Here is a 19,812-nt window from a genome sequence, read left to right on the forward strand (position 1 = left end):
ACTGATTACTGGGATCTGCTGGGGGATACCTCCTGGTGGACTCCAGAACTACAACCCTCCACTCTGGGAAGCACAGTGCCACCAGCAGGTGATCCAGGTCCTGATACCATCACCGCCATCTTGGTTATCCTGCTCATGGGCACAGGTGGAAATGGATTACTGGGATCTGCTGGGGGATACCTGCTAGTGGACTCCAGAACTACAACCTTCAGCTCTGGGAAGCACAGTGCCACCAGCAGGTGATCCAGGTCCTGACACCATCACCACCATCTTTGTTATCCTCCTCATGGACACAGGTGGAAACTGATTACTGAGATCTTCTGGCTGTTGGGAGACCCCTGCTGGTGGACTCCATAACTACAACCTTCCACTCTGGGAAACGAAGTGCCACCAGCAGGTTATCCCAGTCCTAAAACCATCACCGCCATCTTGGTTATTCTTCTAATGGACACATCTGGAAACTTTTTACTGGGATCTGCTGGGAGACACCCGCTGGCGGACATTGGAACTATAACCTTCTGCTCTGGGAATGACAGTGCCAACAATAGATCAAGATCCTGACACTGTCAACACCATCTTGGTTATCCTCATCATGAGTACAGAGGTTCAATATACCAAATGATTTGGACCAGTGCACAAAGCAAGGTCCATAAGGACATGGATAAGTGAGTTTGGGGTGGAGGAACTTGACTGACCTTCACAGAGTCCTGACCTCAACCCGATAGAACACCTTTGGGATGAATTATAGTGGAGACTGTGAGCCACGTGTTCTCGCCCAACATCAGTGCCTGACCTCATAAATGCACTTCTGGAAGAATGGTCAAACATTCCCATAGACACACTCCTAAACCTTGTGGACAGCCTTCCCAGAGGAGTTGAAGTATTTATAGCTGCAAAGGGTGGGCCAACTCAATATTGAAGCCTATGGACTAAGACTGGGATGCCATAAAAGTTAATGTGCGTGTAAAGGCCGATGTCCCAATACTTTTGGTAATATAGAGTATGTAAGAATGTTAGAGAGTTAGGAACCTTGGATTGTAAACTCCTTAAAGGCAGGGATTGATGTTAATGTATAATATATGTACAGAGCTGTGTAAATTGACAGTGCTATATAAATACCTGTAATAAATAAATAATAAATAACACTTGTTGCACGAATATCAGAAGCATTCAAGCAAGCGGAAGGAAATGTCACCATCATTTTTCGAAGAGATTAATGCTGTTGTCCGTCAGCTCCACCTAGTGGCCATAATGCGGCATCGTTTTGCAGAAAACCACTCTGCATTTTGGCCACTAGATGGCGTTGATGATACCGACTATTATTCTGTATCGGAGACATTACGCTCAGCTTGCACAAATGCCTCATGACATTCATTCAACAAATGTTCTATCAACTCAATCTGCATGTCAGATACATCTATTGTATTTTTTTTCCATGTAAACATGAGTGATGTTTGTAAGAAACTATATATTTTTTTTTATAATATTTCATGAAATATGTAAAGCAGTTCATATATAAGTTAAATTACAGCAATGGGGATTTTTAACAAAAACAAATCATGAAATAAAAAGGAAATGAAGAATTAATTAAACTCCAGAATGAATTATGAAGTTTCTAATTTCGGATGTACTGTATACAGAAGAGTCAGTATCAAATAAATGGATCTATTGTTTCCCATACGTGCCTCACGTTTATTAATGCTGTATGTCGGGGATTTCATCTACTGGGTCCTGAGTCCTGATCCATTTAATCCAGGGGGGTCTCCAATGTTTTCAGTATGAATATTTTACAAATATTCATGGGCCAGAAAAAAAAAATGTTTGTAATAAATAAAATGTAAATAAAATAAATGAACACGCTTCAAGAAATCACTTCACATCAGAAGTCCTCCCCTTTTTGCCTCTGAAGATATCCCTTTCGCATCAGGAGCCCCCCCAACACATCAAAGTTCCCCTTTTACATCAGAGCTCCCCCTTTAATCAGAGTCCCCCCATCACATTGGAAGCCCCTCTTGACATCAGAAGCCTCCTATAACATCAGAGGTCCCCCCCTTGACATCAGAAGCCTCCTATCACATCAGAGGTTCCCACCTTGACATCAGAAGCCTCCTATCACATCAGAGGTCCCCCCTTCACATCAGAAGCCCCCTATCAGATCAGAGGTCCCCCTTCACATCATAAGCCTCCTATCACATCAGAGGTCCCCCCTTCCAATCAGAAGCCCCCTATCACATCAGAGGCCCCCCCTTCACATCAGAAGCCCCCTATCACATCAGAGGTTCCCCCTTCACATCAGAAGCCCCCTATCACATCAGAGGTCCCCCTTCATGTCAGAAGCCCCCTTTCACATCAGAGGTACCCCCTTCACATCAGAAGCCCCCTATCACATCAGAGATTCCCCCTACACATCAGAAGCCTCCTATCACATCAGAGGTCCCCCCCTACACATCAGAAGCCTCCTATCACATCAGGTCCCCCCTACACATCAGAAGCCTCCTATCACATCAGAGATTGCCCCTTCACATCAGAAGCCTCCTATCACATAAGGTCCCCCCTACACATCAGAAGCCTCCTATCACATCAGAGGTCCCCCCTACACATCAGAAGCCTCCTATCACATCAGAGATTGCCCCTTCACATCAGAAGCCTCCTATCACATCAGAGGTCCCCCCTTCACATCAGAAGCCTCCTATCACATCAGAGATTGCCCCTTCACATCAGAAGCCTCCTATCACATCAGGTCCCCCCTACACATCAGAAGCCTCCTATCACATCAGAGATTGCCCCTTCACATCAGAAGCCTCCTATCACATCAGAGATTGCCCCTTCACATCAGAAGCCTCCTATCACATCAGAGGTCCCCCCTTCACATCAGAAGCCTCCTATCACATCAGAGGTCCCCCCTTCACATCAGAAGCCTCCTATTACATCAGGTCCCCCCTACACATCAGAAGCCTCCTATCACATCAGAGGTCCCCCCTACACATCAGAAGCCTCCTATCACATCAGAGATTGCCCCTTCACATCAGAAGCCTCCTATCACATCAGAGGTCCCCCCTTCACATCAGAAGCCTCCTATCACATCAGAGATTGCCCCTTCACATCAGAAGCCTCCTATCACATAAGGTCCCCCCTACACATCAGAAGCCTCCTATCACATCAGAGATTGCCCCTTCACATCAGAAGCCTCCTATCACATCAGAGATTGCCCCTTCACATCAGAAGCCTCCTATCATATCAGAGGTCCCCCCTTCACATCAGAGGTCCCTCCTTCACATCAGAAGCCTCCTATCACATCAGAGGTCCCCCCTACACATCAGAAGCCTCCTATCACATCAGAGATTGCCCCTTCACATCAGAAGCCTCCTATCACATCAGAGGTCCCCCCTTCACATCAGAAGCCTCCTATCACATCAGAGATTGCCCCTTCACATCAGAAGCCTCCTATCACATCAGGTCCCCCCTACACATCAGAAGCCTCCTATCACATCAGAGATTGCCCCTTCACATCAGAAGCCTCCTATCACATCAGAGATTGCCCCTTCACATCAGAAGCCTCCTATCACATCAGAGGTCCCCCCTTCACATCAGAAGCCTCCTATCACATCAGAGGCCCCCCCTTTACATCAGAAGCCTCCTATCACATCAGGTCCCCCCTACACATCAGAAGCCTCCTATCACATCAGAGGTCCCCCCTACACATCAGAAGCCTCCTATCACATCAGAGATTGCCCCTTCACATCAGAAGCCTCCTATCACATCAGAGGTCCCCCCTTCACATCAGAAGCCTCCTATCACATCAGAGGTCCCCCCTTCACATCAGAAGCCTCCTATCACATCAGAAGCCTCCTATCACATCAGAGATTGCCCCTTCACATCAGAAGCCTCCTATCACATCAGAGGTCCCCCCTTCACATCAGAAGCCTCCTATCACATCAGAGGTCCCCCTTCACATCAGAAGCCTCCTATCACATCAGAAGCCTCCTATCACATCAGAGGTCCCCCCTACATATCAGAAGCCTCCTATCACATCAGAGATTGCCCCTTCACATCAGAAGCCTCCTATCACATCAGAGGTCCCCCCTTCACATCAGAAGCCTCCTATCACATCAGAGATTGCCCCTTCACATCAGAAGCCTCCTATCACATCAGGTCCCCCCTACACATCAGAAGCCTCCTATCACATCAGAGATTGCCCCTTCACATCAGAAGCCTCCTATCACATCAGAGATTGCCCCTTCACATCAGAAGCCTCCTATCACATCAGAGGTCCCCCCTTCACATCAGAAGCCTCCTATCACATCAGAGGTCCCCCCTTCACATCAGAAGCCTCCTATCAAATCAGGTCCCCCCTACACATCAGAAGCCTCCTATCACATCAGAGGTCCCCCCTACACATCAGAAGCCTCCTATCACATCAGAGATTGCCCCTTCACATCAGAAGCCTCCTATCACATCAGAGGTCCCCCCTTCACATCAGAAGCCTCCTATCACATCAGAGGTCCCCCCTTCACATCAGAAGCCTCCTATCACATCAGAGGTCCCCCCTACACATCAGAAGCCTCCTATCACATCAGAGATTGCCCCTTCACATCAGAAGCCTCCTATCACATCAGAGGTCCCCCCTTCACATCAGAAGCCTCCTATCACATCAGAGATTGCCCCTTCACATCAGAAGTCTCCTATTACATCAGGTCCCCCCTACACATCAGAAGCCTCCTATCACATCAGAGATTGCCCCTTCACATCAGAAGCCTCCTATCACATCAGAGATTGCCCCTTCACATCAGAAGCCTCCTATCACATCAGAGGTCCCCCCTTCACATCAGAAGCCTCCTATCACATCAGAGATTGCCCCTTCACATCAGAAGCCTCCTATCACATCAGAGGTCCCCCCTACACATCAGAAGCCTCCTATCACATCAGAGATTGCCCCTTCACATCAGAAGCCTCCTATCGCATCAGAGGTCCCCCCTTCACATCAGAAGCCTCATATCACATCAGAGGTCCCCCCTTCACATCAGAGGTCCCCCCTTCACATCAGAAGCCTCCTATCACATCAGAGGTCCCCCCTACACATCAGAAGCCTCCTATCACTTTAGAAGCCCCCCTTCACATCAGAAGTTCCCTATCACATCAGAAAATACCCCCGCCCATCACATTAGAAGTCCCTTTCACATCAGAGGTCCCCCCTTTACATCTGAAGCCTCCTATCACATCAGAGGTCCCCCCTTCACATCCGAAGCCTTCTATCACATCAGAGGTCCCCCCTTCACATCTGAAGCCTCCTATCACATCAGAGGTCCCCCCTTTACATCTGAAGCCTCCTATCACATTAGAGGTCCTCCCTTTACATCTGAAGCCTCCTATCACCACCTTCCACACCCATAGCATTAGAAGCCCCCTTCACATCAAATGCCCCCACCACACTTGAGCCCCTCCTTCACATAACAGCCCTGTTGTACATCAGAGCCTCCTCTTTCCATCAGAGGCCCCTTATTATTTGAGAGCCCCCCTTTCCATTAGAGTCCCCCCTTCACATGAGAACTCCTCCCCTTTTTGCATCTCTAGTTATCCCTTTCTTATCAGGAGCTCCCCACCCTTATCACATTGAAAGTTCCCTTCACATCAGAGTCCCCCTTGCCCCCTATTCACATCAGAGGTCCCACCTTCATTTTAGAAACCCCCTATCACATCAGAGGTCCCCCCTCTCCAATCACATTGGAAGCCCCCTTCAAATCAGAGTCCCCATTGACATCAGAAGCCCCCTATCACATCAGAGGTCTCCCCTCTCCATGATATTGGAAGCCCCCTTCACATCAGAGGTCCCGCCATCATAATAGAAGCACATTTCACATCAGAGGTGTCTCCCCCACCCCCCCCCCCACTCCCCCACCCCATCACATTAGAAGCCCCCTTCACATCAAACACCCACACCAAATTTGAGACCGTCCCTATACATCAGAGCACTGTCTTCAACAGGTCTTTCTTTTCACATCAGAGGTCCCCCCTTCATTTTAGAAGCCCCCTATAACATCAGAGGTCCCCCCTCTCCCATCACATTGGAAGCCCCCTTTACATCAGAGTCCCCCTTCACATCAGAAGCCCCTCCTTTTCACATCAGAGCCCCCCTCCCTCATTTTAGAAGCCCCCTATCACATCAGAGGTCTCCCATCACATTGGAAGCCCCCTTTACATGAGAAGCCCCCTATTACGTCAGAGGTCCCCTCTTCATTTTAAAATCCCCCTTTACATCAGATGTCCCCCCCCATCATATTAGAAGCACATTTCACATCAGAGGTGCCCCCCTAATCACATTAGAAGCCCCCTTCACATCACACATCCCCCACCATATTTGAGATTCCCCTTTACATCAGAGTCCTGTTGTACATCAGATCTTCCTCTTCACATCAGAGGCCCCCCATTATTTGAGAGTCCCCCTTCATATCAGAGTCCCCCGCCCCCCTCATATTTGAGGCCCCCTTCATAACAGAGTTCCCCTTCACATGGGAAGCCCCCATCACATCAGAAGTCCCCCCCCCCCCATCACATTGGAAGCCCTCTTCACATCAGAGTCCCCTTTCACATGAGAAGCCCCCTATCGCATCAGAGGTTCCTCCCCATCACATTAGAAGCCCATTCCCACTTTCAGATCAGAAGTCTCCACCTCATTTGAGCCCGCATCTCGCATAAGAGCCTCCTATTCACATCGGAGGTGCCCCATACTTTGAGAGCCCCCTTATCCATCAGAGTTCCTCTTTCCCATCAGAAATCCCCATAACTTTAGAGACACCTTTTTACCATAGAGTCCCCCTATCACATGAGAGCCCCCCCCCCCCACCCCCCCACTCCAACAACTTTCTATTAGAGTACCACTTTCGCCTCAGAGCCTCCTCTTCACAACAGAGTACTTCTATTACATGTATTCTATTTAACAGTACAGAATGCTGCATTATATTAGTTAGGGCTGCTTCTGTGTTCTGGTGCTGCTGGGTTTGCTTGAACTCCTCCCACCTTCTAGAAACTTAGAAACTAGTAGAGCTTTCTGGAACATGGGTGGAAGTTAGGCGAATGGGCAGCATGAGTATGTAGCAGTCCCAGCCAATTACAGGGAAGGTGCTCCTGAGCATTCTGGGATTAGCCTATCTATTTGGAGAACATGTGATCTCTTGGTTCTTCGCAGATGGTAGAGTACACCACCCGGGGGTGAGGCAGGCTTGCCACCCCTGGCACCTGCTGCCATGCGGCCTCAGGTGGTCAACCTGAGAGCCTGAAGCTAAAGTAAAGGAGAGACCCTGGTGCTTCTGAAGAGCTGACTGAAGGGGAGCTGTGCCTGAGAGGATCTGTTTGCAACTCCAGTAAATGCAGACCAATGATCTAGTGGCCTGTTCTTTTTGGCTACCCCTTTGTGCTAGTACATTCAGCCAAGGGTCATACTAAAAGGATCGCTAGATAGTGATCTGAAGAGCTTGTCCAACTGTTGCTACTGCATGGGACTTTGCACAGTTCAACTACTTTAGATAGTCCCGAAGTTAAAAGAAGAAAGCATGGACAAAGGGCGGCATGACAGGGTTAAAAGGGGTTGGCATAGGGAAAGGGCTTCTGGTCACTGGGAAGCAGTGGGGTACAAGGTCCTGCTATTGTTTTTTTGAGTATAAAGAATATGTACATTGGTTTGGACCCATCCTGGGTACGGCTCCCATTATTATGGTTGGTGGTACCTGCATGTAATTTATTGTCTCCGAGTCGGTGTTTGTTGCGGCTGGAGGCCTAAACATTTTCAGTGGCCACACAGGTACGAGTAATTGATGCCCCAAAGGACCTTGTGACTAATAATAATTGGTTATTAAAAGGCAGCTATGGCCATTGTACTCCATCCTGAGTCTCGTGTGGTTATTCTTGAAAAAAGGTTAGTGGTGGTCAAGCAGTTGGAAGAGCAAAGCATCTTTTATACCCTAGTCATGGACTGCCAAGCAGTCTGCCGCAACTGGCTTGTACTTGAAGAGCTTTGTCTACCTGTCCTTCACTACAAGAGACTTTGTTCACGCTATTGATTTCTACACTGCTACACAGGAGAAGTCTGCCATTTGCTCCCAGCAAGGAACTTCACCTACTACTCATTTCTAGACCAGCTTAAGTCCTCCAACTGTGCATAATTTTATTTTTGAGTATCCTACTAAAATCTCCTACCCCATCCAAGTTCCTCCAAAACAACACCCCTAGACTGGTCTTTGACTACATCGAGCCTAAAGCCTCGTACGTATTTCCGCCGACCGGTCGTCCGTCTTTTGTCCAGAGTGGTGTCTGTTGGTTGGAATGTGCTCTAGACTGCACACAAATTTTCCCGTACGACAGAATTCTACTTCAGAAGTGATGTCATGTGTTGGGATGCTTTGTATGTGTTCTTTCATCTCTGAGCATGCCTAGTCTTGCTCATAAGATTTTTCCCCATCGAAATCTGTACTAATGAGACGAAAATCGGACGTGTTTTGATGGTCGACAAAAATTATATAGCCTGCACACCAGGATTTTTTCGGCCGAAAAGTTGGAGTCGGTTGTCGGAAGCACCATACTAACAAGCCGAAAATCGGCAGATCGGTCGTAAAATTTGCGGCCGAATTTAGACTCGTGTGTACGGGGCTTAAGTATGTGTACCTGGCTGCCAGTGTAGAACTAAGAACTTTCTGTGTAATACTAAAGCGGCTCCTACGGGGGTAGCACTACACACTAAAACATGGATGTAGGCTTCAAGGATTGAATTTGTTATAGAGGTCTACACATCTGTCCAAAATAAGGTGCAACTGTGAAGGAAAGAAGGACAGAGGTTACAAAAGAGGTGACAGTTTCTCCAAATAATTGGACAGTTGGGATGTCTGGCTGTGTCCAGTCAGAGACACTGTTGGGGTATTGTTGGGGAATACAATAGCCGGCAGGGGAAATTCATCTATCTGCTCTACTTAGCCAAGGCTGAACAAAAGAAATGTATGTACGGACAGCCTAAGTAAGTGATGTAAGGTTCCAAACAGGAAATGGAGACTAAAGACAGGAAGTGATGTTACAAACAAACAGGAAGTTTGGGGTCAGAGGTGAGTTGTGAGGAAATAGAGAGGAGACATTGTTGGAACTGGCAGCAGAGGAGGTAATAAGATATTAATTTATATTTATATTTACACCCAATAACCCCCCTGTCATGTCCGTCCTCGTCCTCCATAGTCACTGTGACGTCTTTTATCTCCAGCAGATGGTGATACACACATACAAATATATATACATACCTCACAACTTTTCACAAATGAGAAAAAGGGACACCTTTTTGTATGCAGAATGTAGAAAAAGGACATGTACATGCCACGACCCCGGGTTTCACAGGCCAAAGATCTAATATGGGGAAAATGGCTGGATAAACCATACAAGTGCTTGTTTGGTATTTATTAACACAACACAGACACAGTTGTAAACCTCTCTCACTTTTGGATGAAGGGTTTAAAACAAATCTCTACTTGATTTATGATTGGTCTATGATTTATAATGATCAGCCGCTATATTATATCTCTACAGAGATCAGAGTCTTGTATGGATCACATCAATAAGGATGGAGGAGGACCTAATTCACATGACTGAGAGGATATTAAACCTCACCCTGGAGATCATCTACCTGCTGACTGGAGAGGTGAGGAGGATTCTGGGAGGTTACATGACATAAAGTGGGGATCGAAAGTTTGGGCACCCCAGGTAAAAATTTGTATTAATGTGCATAAATAAGCCAAGGAAAGATGGAAAAATCCCCAAAAGGCATCAAATTACAGATTAGACATTCTTATAATATGTCAACAAAAGTTAGATTTTATTTCCATCATTGACACTTTCAAAATTACAGAAAACAAAAAAATGGTGTCTGCAAACGTTTGGGCACCCTGCAGAATTTATAGCATGCACTGCCCCCTTTGCAAGGCTTAGACCTGCCAGTGTCCTGGATTGTTCCTAATCATCGTCTGGGAAGACCAGGTGATGTCAATCTCAAAGGTTTTAAATGCCCAGACTCACCTGACCTTGCCCCAACAATCAGCACCATGGGATCTTCTAAGCAGTTGTGTAGAAAACTGAAACTGAAAATAGTTGACGCTCACAAAGCTGGAGAAGGCTATAAGAAGATAGCAAAGCGTTTTCGGATGTCAATATCCTCTATTCGGAATGTAATTAAGAAATGGCAGTCATCAGGAACAGTGGAAGTTAAAGCAAGATCTGGAAGACCAAGAAACATATTAGACAGAACAGCTCGCAGGATTGTGAGAAAAACAATTCAAAACCCACGTTTGACTGCACGATCCCTCCAGAAAGATCTGGCAGACACTGGAGTTGTGGTACACTATTCCACTATAAAGAGATACTTGTACAAATATGGTCTTCATGGAAGAGTCATCAGAAGTAAACCTCTTTTACGTCCTCACCACAAAAATCAGCGTTTGAACTTTGCAAATGAACATATAGACAAGCCTGATGCATTTTGGAAACAAGTTCTGTGGACCGATGAGGTTAAAATTGAACTTTATGGCCGGAATGAGCAAAGGTACGTTTGGAGAAGAAGGGGCACAGAATTTAGTGAAAAGAACCTCTATCCAACTGTTAAGCATGGGGGTGGATCAATCATGTTTGGGGTTGTATTGCAGCCAGTGGCACAGGGAACATCTCACGAGTAGAAAGAAAAATGGATTCAATAAATTTTAAGCAAATTTTGGATGGTAACTTGATGCCATCTGTGAAAAAGCTGAAGTTACAGTAAAAGAGGATGGCTTCTACAAATGGATAATGATCCTAAACACACCTCGAAATCCACGGGGGATTACATCAAGATGTGTAAACTGAAGGTTTTGCCATGGCCTTCACAATCTCATGACCTCAACATAATTGAAAATCTATGGATAGACCTTAAAAGAGCAGTGCGTGACAGACAGCCCAGAGATCTCAAAGAACTGGAAGACTTTTGTAAGGGAGAATGGGCAAAGATACCTCAAACAAAAATTGAAAGACTCTTGGCTGGCTACAAAAAGCTTTTACAAGCTGTGATACTTGCCAAAGGGGGCAGTACAAGATATTAACTCTGCAGGGTGCCCAAACTTTTGCAGACGCCATTTTTTTGTTTTCTGTAATTTTGAAAGTGTCAATGATGGAAATAAAATCTAACTTTTGTTGACATATTATAAGAATGTCTAATCTGTAATCTGATGCCTTTTGGAGATTTTTCCACCTTTCCTTGGCTTCTTTATGCACATTAATACAAATTTTTACCTGGGGTGCCCAAATGTTCGATCCCCACTGTAACTCTTATCTCTAATAATAAAACACAGACCTGACCGGAGAGGTGAGGAGGATTCTGGGAGGTCACATGACATTATTGTTTCTCTTTCAATGTAGAGTTTTCCTCCGGTGAAATCTGGTGATCATTTAACCATTACAGTTCCTTCACCTCACTCCCTGAAACCCAAGAGAAACAATGACAAGAAGATTCTAGAAGCCACCAAGAAGATGATGGAGCTGCTGACAGGAGAGGTGAGCGGTGTCGGGAATTCTGGGACATTATCCAGTAACAGACAAGGGATGTGTCTGGATGGTGACTGTATCATTGTGTGTGTCAGGTTCCTATAAGGTGTCAGGATGTCACTGTCTATTTCTCCATGGAGGAGTGGGATTATTTAGAAGGACACAAGGATCTCTACCAGGACGTCATGATGGAGAATCAGCCGCCCCTCACATCACCGGGTAAGAGGAGACTTTATTGTAAAGGAGAGAGCAGTACGGAGGCTCCATCTAGACCCCCCATCATCTGATAAACACATAGAAACAATGTATTTAGTCAGTGTGTGTGTTTCCTAACATAACCAGTTTAGTAAAAAAGTAGTTATGAACTCACATCAGGTTGCCCCTGAGGATGATGAAACGCGTAGGAAAGGGCTTCTGGTTGATGTTACTTCCACTGTTTAGAATGCATGGTGTCCATCTTGGGTCTGGCGCTTCCTGTTTTTCTTATATGGTGGTTATAATGTCTGTTTTTACATATAAGAAAAACAGGAAGAGCCAGACCCAAGATTACTGCTGTGCATTCCAAAAAGCAAAAGTGACGTGAACCAGAAGTCCCACCCTACACGTTTTGTCATCAATATGCGACATCCTCAGGAGCAACCCGATGCAAATGCATTACTACTTTTTTACTTTCAGTCAGTGTGTGTGTTTCCTACAGATGGATCCAGTAATGGGAACCCACCAGAGAGATGTCCCCGTCCTCTGTATTCCTGGGATTCCACACAGGAAGATCACCCCATCCCTCACCATCATAAGGTAGGTGGACTCGGTGTATAGAACACAGTAGTGATTCTGGACTTGAGATGAGATTCTTCTATGTCTTCTCTAGTTTTAGTTTTTACTTCCACACCCCGAAGTGCACCTTTTGCCTCTCCCCTCCCCCCAACTCAATTTATAGCTGCTTTTTCAAAGCATTCCATAATGGTATTGCTGTTTATTTCTTCTGTGGGTCTTGGGTCCATAGGTCCTCTTCCTCCTTTTACTCCTCCAATGGGAAGTGCATGCTAAATGATATGGTGCTGTCCTTTTCACCTGTGAATCCAAGTCAGTGTGATGACATTTCCCCAGGGGGTGGATCCCTTGCCACCTAGATTCCCAGGTATTGAGCAGTAGACCTGCTACATGTCACTAACATGTCCTGTCCCCCTGTCCCCATCCCCAGCCTGCTCATTGAAAGGAGAAGCAGCGGACTGATGAGCTCATCTCTCTTTCACTCTGCTTTGTCCTGCTATCAGCAACCCTCTTGGTTAGCACTTGTCTCATTGTTCTGCTTTCCCCTCTCCAGTTTAAGCTCTGCTTTACAAGGACTACAAGATGCTGAAGCCCGTGTCACATTCAGCTACTTACACTTCTTATATTTAATAAAAAAACACATACAATTATGTAGTAGGGAATGCAGAGCTGCTGTCATTTGTTACTTTTATTTCTGCCTTGAGTTGACATTAATAGATGTTTTCTATTATTTTGGGCTTCAGGGTGAAGAACGGATTAATATAAAAGTTGAAGTTAAAGAGGAAGAAGTAGAGACGTATGTGGGGGGTAATCAGCCGTCCATGGAGGAGGTTGGGATGATCATGAAGAGTGAACAGGATGAAATGTCTCTACTTATCCACACAAGTAAGTAACATACACCATGGAAGAAACGGGTCACAGTCTCACTCTCATTTTACTTCTGGGTATAAAGATTATTGTTTAAGTCAAAATGTTAGAAATGATCAGATCTTCTCATCATCCAATTCCATATGCTAATAGTGTGCCCTGGTTCTCCCTACAACAAGGAATAGAAATTAAGGTCCATCTCCATTCCTCAATATAATGTCATGTTCCCAACAAATGAGAAGGAGATACTGTACACCATATGAAAGGTCCATCTCCATTCCTCAATATAACGTCATGTTCCCAACAAATGAGGAGGAGATACTGTACACCATATGAAAGGTCCATCTCCATTCCTCAATATAACGTCGTGTTTCCAACAAATGAGGAGGAGATGCTGTACATCATATGAAAGGTCCATCTCCATTCCTCAATATAACGTCGTGTTTCCAACAAATGAGGAGGAGATACTGTACACCATATGAAAGGTCCATCTCCATTCCTCAATATAACGTCATGTTCCCAACAAATGAGGAGGAGATACTGTACACCATATGAAAGGTCCATCTCCATTCCTCAATATAACGTCATGTTCCCAACAAATGAGAAGGAGATACTGTACACCATATGAAAGGTCCATCTCCATTCCTCAATATAATGTCATGTTCCCAACAAATGAGAAGGAGATACTGTACACCATATGAAAGGTCCATCTCCATTCCTCAATATAACGTCATGTTCCCAACAAATGAGGAGGAGATACTGTACACCATATGAAAGGTCCATCTCCATTCCTTAATATAACGTCGTGTTTCCAACAAATGAGGAGGAGATGCTGTACATCATATGAAAGGTCCATCTCCATTCCTCAATATAACGTCGTGTTTCCAACAAATGAGGAGGAGATACTGTACACCATATGAAAGGTCCATCTCCATTCCTCAATATAACGTCATGTTTCCAACAAATGAGGAGGAGATACTGTACACCATATGAAAGGTCCATCTCCATTCCTCAATATAACGTCATGTTCCCAACAAATGAGGAGGAGATACTGTACACCATATGAAAGGTCCATCTCCATTCCTCAATATAATGTCATGTTCCCAACAAATGAGGAGGAGATCATGTGCCGCCCCTTGTGACAGCACATGATGTTACAAAGGGTGGTGCCTCGTGGTGATGTCACCAAATGGCCACGCCCAATGGCTCTAGAAGAACTGGCAGATATCGGTTTTGACACAACTGCGGGAGCCAGCGGCGAAAAAGACAGTAGGTTGAGGGGAAGACAGCAGCACAGGGAGAAGACCGGAGGAAGAACACATCACCGGAGGAAGAAGACACACTGGAGCTACGACGGGGGACATTCTTCACTTTTAATAAAGGACTTATCAAAAGCCATCTCTTGTTTTTTTTTTACACAACACTGCTTTTTTGGGGGAAATGGGTAGGGGTGCAATGTACCCCATACTCATTCACATCGGGGAGGGGACGAGATATGGGGACTTGTTAAGGGGGCTTCCAAATTCCAATAAGCCCACTGCTCGCAGGCCCCCACAACCACTGCCCAGGGTTGTTGGGAAGAGGCCCTTGTCCCCCTCAACATGCAAAGTAAAAATGTTGAGGACATGTGGCCTAGTATGGTCCAGGAAGGGGGCGCTCACTTGTCCGTCCATCCCCCTTCCTCACCTGCCATGCTGCGTGCTCAGATAATGGTCTGGTATGGATTTTGGAGGAGACCCTATGCCATTTTTTCTTTTTTTTAGCGTGGGGGTTCCCCTCAAATTCCATACCAGACTGAAGGGTTTTTTTTTTTTTATTTGCCATGGGGCTCCCTCTCAAGATTCATACCAGTCTCCAAGGGCCTAATATGGTCTTGGGGATGACCCCACGTTTTTTTTTTCACATTTTGGCGAGGGGTTACCCTTCAAGATCCTCAGAGCACAAGTTGGACCAGTTGAAATGTTGATCCGACTTCAATGATATTGAATGAGCTGAAAATGGACCAAAGTAGTCCAGAAACCTTTTTCAAAGTCAGACCGATTTTTGTCAGACCAGTTAAGACGACTCTCTTAGGGAACCATTGATTTATACACGTCATGCGACATGTGCTCTCGAATTTGGAGGATATGTCGCATCAGCATGAACCGGGCCTTAACTGGTTTGTTTTCATATTTTAATGTTACAATTAGACTAATTTTCATGCCAGAGCTCCGTGAAACTGTTGATTGTTAGACCAATGTGACTTTTTTTATTACTGACATTTTTGGAAGAGTGTTCACCCTGAAGTCCATATATGATCTGCAAACTCTTTAAGAGCCAGGAATATACAGGAAATCCAATTCTAACGTGTTTTGGCTAACTAAGCCTTAGTCATAGCTATTTATTATTAAAGAATTTGCAGATGATATATGGACTCGGTGTGAACACTTTTCTGATTGTTTTTCGAGGGCAATAAGGATTCCATCTGTGAGAACAACACTTACTCTTCTTCCACTGGCGGGGAGGAGGAGCTAAAACTCTTATTTGTGACTTACTGACATTTTTCCATTTCTTCCCAACAGATGGATGTGATGTCGGGAATTCCTCGGAGAGACATCTTCTATTATCTGCTGATTGTAAGTCAGAAGATAATGTCACCACACAGGATCCTCCAGGAGGAAATCCAAATACACAAAATATCCATCACAGACCTTCCTGTCCGGAGACATCAATGGATCCCTCTGATCAGGGGGAATCTTCTCACCAATCACATACTATGATTGCAAATATCCATTTAGGATCTCACACTGCGGATAGATCAACAGATCCTTCTAATCCCAAGGAATCTTCCTCACCCCATGAAGGAGCTCAAAGAGGTCAGAATTTATTCTCATGTTCAGAGTGCGGGAAATCTTTCACTCGGAAAGGAGCACTTGTTGAACACCAGAGAATTCACACAGGTGAGCGTCCTTATTCATGTTCAGAGTGCGGGAAATCTTTCACTCTGAAAGGAAACCTTGTTACACATCAGAAAATTCACACGGGTGTGCGTCCCTATCCATGTTCAGAGTGCGGAAAATCTTTCACTCAAAAACGAGACCTTAATAAACACCAGAGAAGTCACACTGGTGAACGTCCCTATTTCTGTTCAGAGTGCGGGAAATGTTTCACTCATCAAGGAGACCTTGTCAGACACCAGAGATTTCACACGGGTGAGCGTCCTTATTCATGTTCAGAATGCGGCAAATCTTTCACTCAGAAAAAGGACCTTGTTAGACACAAGATAAGCCACACAGGTGAGCGTCCTTATTCATGTTTAGAGTGCGGAAAATCTTTCACTCTGAAAGAAAGCCTTGCGGCACACCAGAAAATTCACACGGGTGAGCGTCCTTTTTCATGTTCAGAGTGCGAGAAATCTTTCAATAAGAAAGATCATCTTGTTAAACACCAGAGAAATCACACGGGAGAGCGCCCCTATTCCTGTTCAGAGTGCGGGAAATCTTTCATTTGTAAAGAAGACCTGGTCAGACACCAGAGAATTCACACAGGTGAGCGTCCTTTTTCATGTTCAGAGTGCGGGAAATCGTTCAATAAGAAAGATAATCTTGTTAAACATCAGAAGATTCACATGGGTGAGCGTCCCTATTTATGTTCAGAGTGTGGGAAATCTTTCACTTGTAAAGGAAACCTTGTTAAACATCAGAGAATTCATACGGGTGAGCGTCCTTATTTGTGTTCAGAGTGCGGGAAATCTTTCACTTATAAAGGAGACCTTGTTAAGCACCAGAGAATTCACACGGGTGAGCGACCTTTTTCATGTTCAGAGTGCGGGAAGTCTTTCAGTCGGAAAGGACAACTTGTGAAACACCAGAGAAGTCACACTATTCTCTAAGTGCGGGAGTGAGTGAGCAGTCCTCTTTTTCCCCCCGACTTTTCAGTGCTCGCAGAAGAGGTTTCAGCCTGGAGCTGATAGCTACATTGCACTACTGACCATGGTGGAAGCGTCCATCCCTCTGTGGTCATCAGGCTATCTACAAGGGCTTTCCCCTTACTGACACATGTGAGTGTAATCTTTCAGTATTAATTTATTTATATCTATTAAAGTTTTTATATGCACTAGATTGTACGCTTTCCTGTTTTTCTTTTCTTTAAAGCGGAGTTCCCCCCGTTTTTGTGTTTATTAACCACTTCTGGACCGTAAGGTTTTACCCCCCCCCCCTAATGATGAGGCCTTTTTTGCGATTCGGCACTGCGTTATTTTAACTGACAATTGCGCAGTCGTGCCAAAAGATCTTTCTTTTGGTGGTATTTGATCACCTGTGCGGATTTTATTTTTTGGGCTATAAAAAAAAAGAATAGAGCTATAATTCTGAAAAAAAAAAAACAATATTTTTTTTACTTTCTGCTATATAACATTCCAAATAAAAGAAAATTAAAAATCAAAATTTAGGACCGGAGCGACAGCGACGTCGAACGTCGTTGCCTTGCAACCGGTTTTAAGGGCCAAATTTTTTTCAACGGTTTTTTTTTCTTTCATAGTGTAGTTGTGAGGTCTGAGGTCTTTGTTACCCCAGATCTCACATAAAGAGGACCTGTCATGCCTATTTCTATTACAAGGGATGTTTACATTCCTTGTAATAGGAATAAAAATTATTTTTTTTTTTGAACTGTGTAAAAATAAAAAATAATAAATAAAATAAATAGGAAAAATGAAATAAATTAAAGCGCCCTGTCCCCGTTAGCTCGCACGCAGAAGAGAATGAATATGGAAGTCCCGCCCACATATGTAAACGGTGTTTAACCGGTTGCCGACCGCCGCATGACTATATACTGCGGCGGTCAGCCCCAGCCAGGCAGAGTGACGTATCGATACGTCACTTGCCTGTCACTGACTTGCGAGCCTATTGCGGGCGGGCGCGCGCCCGCCGAGGCGCGCGCCCGCCGCGGCTCGTTCACAGACAAGTCAGTGCGTGTGACCGGCGGACTCGATGTCCGCCAGTCACACTACGATCGCTCCTGTGAAGGGAGAAAGACAGAGCAGCTTGTGTAAACAAGCTGCCTGTCAGTTCTCCCTGTGTAAAAGTGAAGATCTGACCGTTCTACTATGTAGAACTGTTGATCTTTGCTTTTACACCAATAGCAATGTCCCTGCACAGTTAGAATCACGCCCCTAGGACACACTTAACCCCTCCCTGTCCAATAAAGTTAACCCCTTCCCTGCCAGTGTCATTTTTACAGTAACAGTGCATATGTATAGCACTGATTACTGCAGTAATGTCACTGGTCCCCCCAAAAGTATCAAAAATGTCAGTCAAGGGTCCGATCTGTCCGCCGCAATGTCGCAGTACCGGAAAAAAAAAAATCGCAGATCGCCGCCATTATGCATTAAAAAAAAAACACCAAAAATGACAAAAATCTTTCCCTTTGTTAGTAAACGCGATAACTTTTGCGCAAACCAATCAAAATACGCTTTTTGCGATTTTTTTTTTACCAAACATAGGTAGCATAAAACAAATTGGCCGAAAAATGTTAAAAAAATTTTGATTTTTACATTTTTTTTGGGGAATTTCATATAAAAAAATGTGAAAAATATTGTTATTTTTGCAAAATTTACGCTTTTTTTTGTTTATAGCGCGTGATCAAAAAATCGCACAGGTGATCAAATACCACCAAAAGAAAGCTCTGTTTGTGGGAAAAAAAGGACGTCAAATTTGTTTAGGTACAGCATCGCACGACCGCGCAATTGTCCGTTAAAGTCATGCAGTAAAAAATCGCAAAAAAACCCCTGGTCCTTTAGCAGCCAAATCCTCCGGGGCTTAAGTGGTTAAACCACACATGTGAGCTATCACGAGAGCAATAATTTAAGCAATAGACCTCAAATGCAACTCTAAGCTGGTAACCTGTAGAATTTTTTTAAAATGTCGCCTATGGGGATTTTAAGTACCAAAGTTTGTCGCCATTCCACGAGCGTGCATAATTTTGAAGCATGACGTGTTGGGTATCTATTTACTCGGCGTAACATCATCTTTCACATTATGGAAAAAAATTGGGCTAACTTTACTGTTTTCTTATTTTTTAATTAAAAAAAAGTGATTTTTTTTTCAAAAAAATTTGTGTTTGGAAGACCGCTGCGCAAATATGGTGTGATGAAAAATATTGCAACAATCTCCATTTTTTTCTCTAGGGTCTCTGCTAAAAAAAATATATATACAATGTTTGGGGGTTCTAAGTAGTTTTCTAGCAAAAAAGAAATGATTTTAACTTGTAAACACCCCGTGTCAAAAATAGGCCCGGTCTTAAAGTGGTTAATGTAATCAAAATTATTATTAGACAGCACTCGCTATTGCTTACTATATATATATATATATATATATATATATATATATATATATATACAGTATCTCACAAAAGTACACCCCTCACATTTTTGTAAATATCTTTTCATGTGACAACACTAAAGAATGAAGAAATTACGTATTGCTATAATGTAAAGTAGTGAGTGTACAGCTTGTACAACAGTGTAAATTTGCTGTCCCCTCAAAATACCTCAGCACTTCCTCCATAGTCTCTGAGACCTCTTTTATCTCCAGCAGATACTACATATACATATAGAGGGATATAAAAATGTGACTCTGATATTATTTTACCTTTACCACA

General features: G+C 44.4%; 4 protein-coding genes across 4 annotated transcripts in view; all 4 read left to right on the plus strand.

Annotated features, from left to right (window-relative positions):
* The window catches only part of LOC309564412 (uncharacterized protein), a 1,531,146-nt gene that overhangs the window by 83,166 nt on the left and 1,428,168 nt on the right, over window positions 1-19,812 (plus strand).
* Window positions 1-19,812, plus strand: part of LOC309563432 (uncharacterized protein) — a gene marked incomplete at both ends in the record, with an annotated part of 92,770 nt that overhangs the window by 38,353 nt on the left and 34,605 nt on the right. Inside the window, 1 exon segment of the mRNA XM_082267827.1 lies at window positions 13,053-13,194. Coding sequence (XP_082123953.1) covers window positions 13,053-13,194 — 142 coding nt within the window.
* LOC309562952 (gastrula zinc finger protein XlCGF53.1-like) lies at window positions 9,105-11,751 on the plus strand. The gene is made up of 3 exons (XM_082267279.1): window positions 9,105-9,139; window positions 9,559-9,670; window positions 11,413-11,751. Exons 2-3 carry the CDS (start codon window positions 9,593-9,595, stop codon window positions 11,641-11,643), a joined length of 309 nt encoding a protein of 102 aa, XP_082123405.1. The 5' UTR covers window positions 9,105-9,139; window positions 9,559-9,592; the 3' UTR covers window positions 11,644-11,751.
* On the plus strand, window positions 15,742-17,055 carry LOC309562879 (uncharacterized protein). The gene has a single exon (XM_082267198.1). It carries the CDS (start codon window positions 15,887-15,889, stop codon window positions 17,045-17,047), a length of 1,161 nt encoding a protein of 386 aa, XP_082123324.1. The 5' UTR covers window positions 15,742-15,886; the 3' UTR covers window positions 17,048-17,055.

This window comes from Pelophylax lessonae (genome assembly GCF_965119305.1).
Source record: "Pelophylax lessonae genome assembly, chromosome: 9".
NCBI classification, from domain to species: domain Eukaryota; kingdom Metazoa; phylum Chordata; class Amphibia; order Anura; family Ranidae; genus Pelophylax; species Pelophylax lessonae.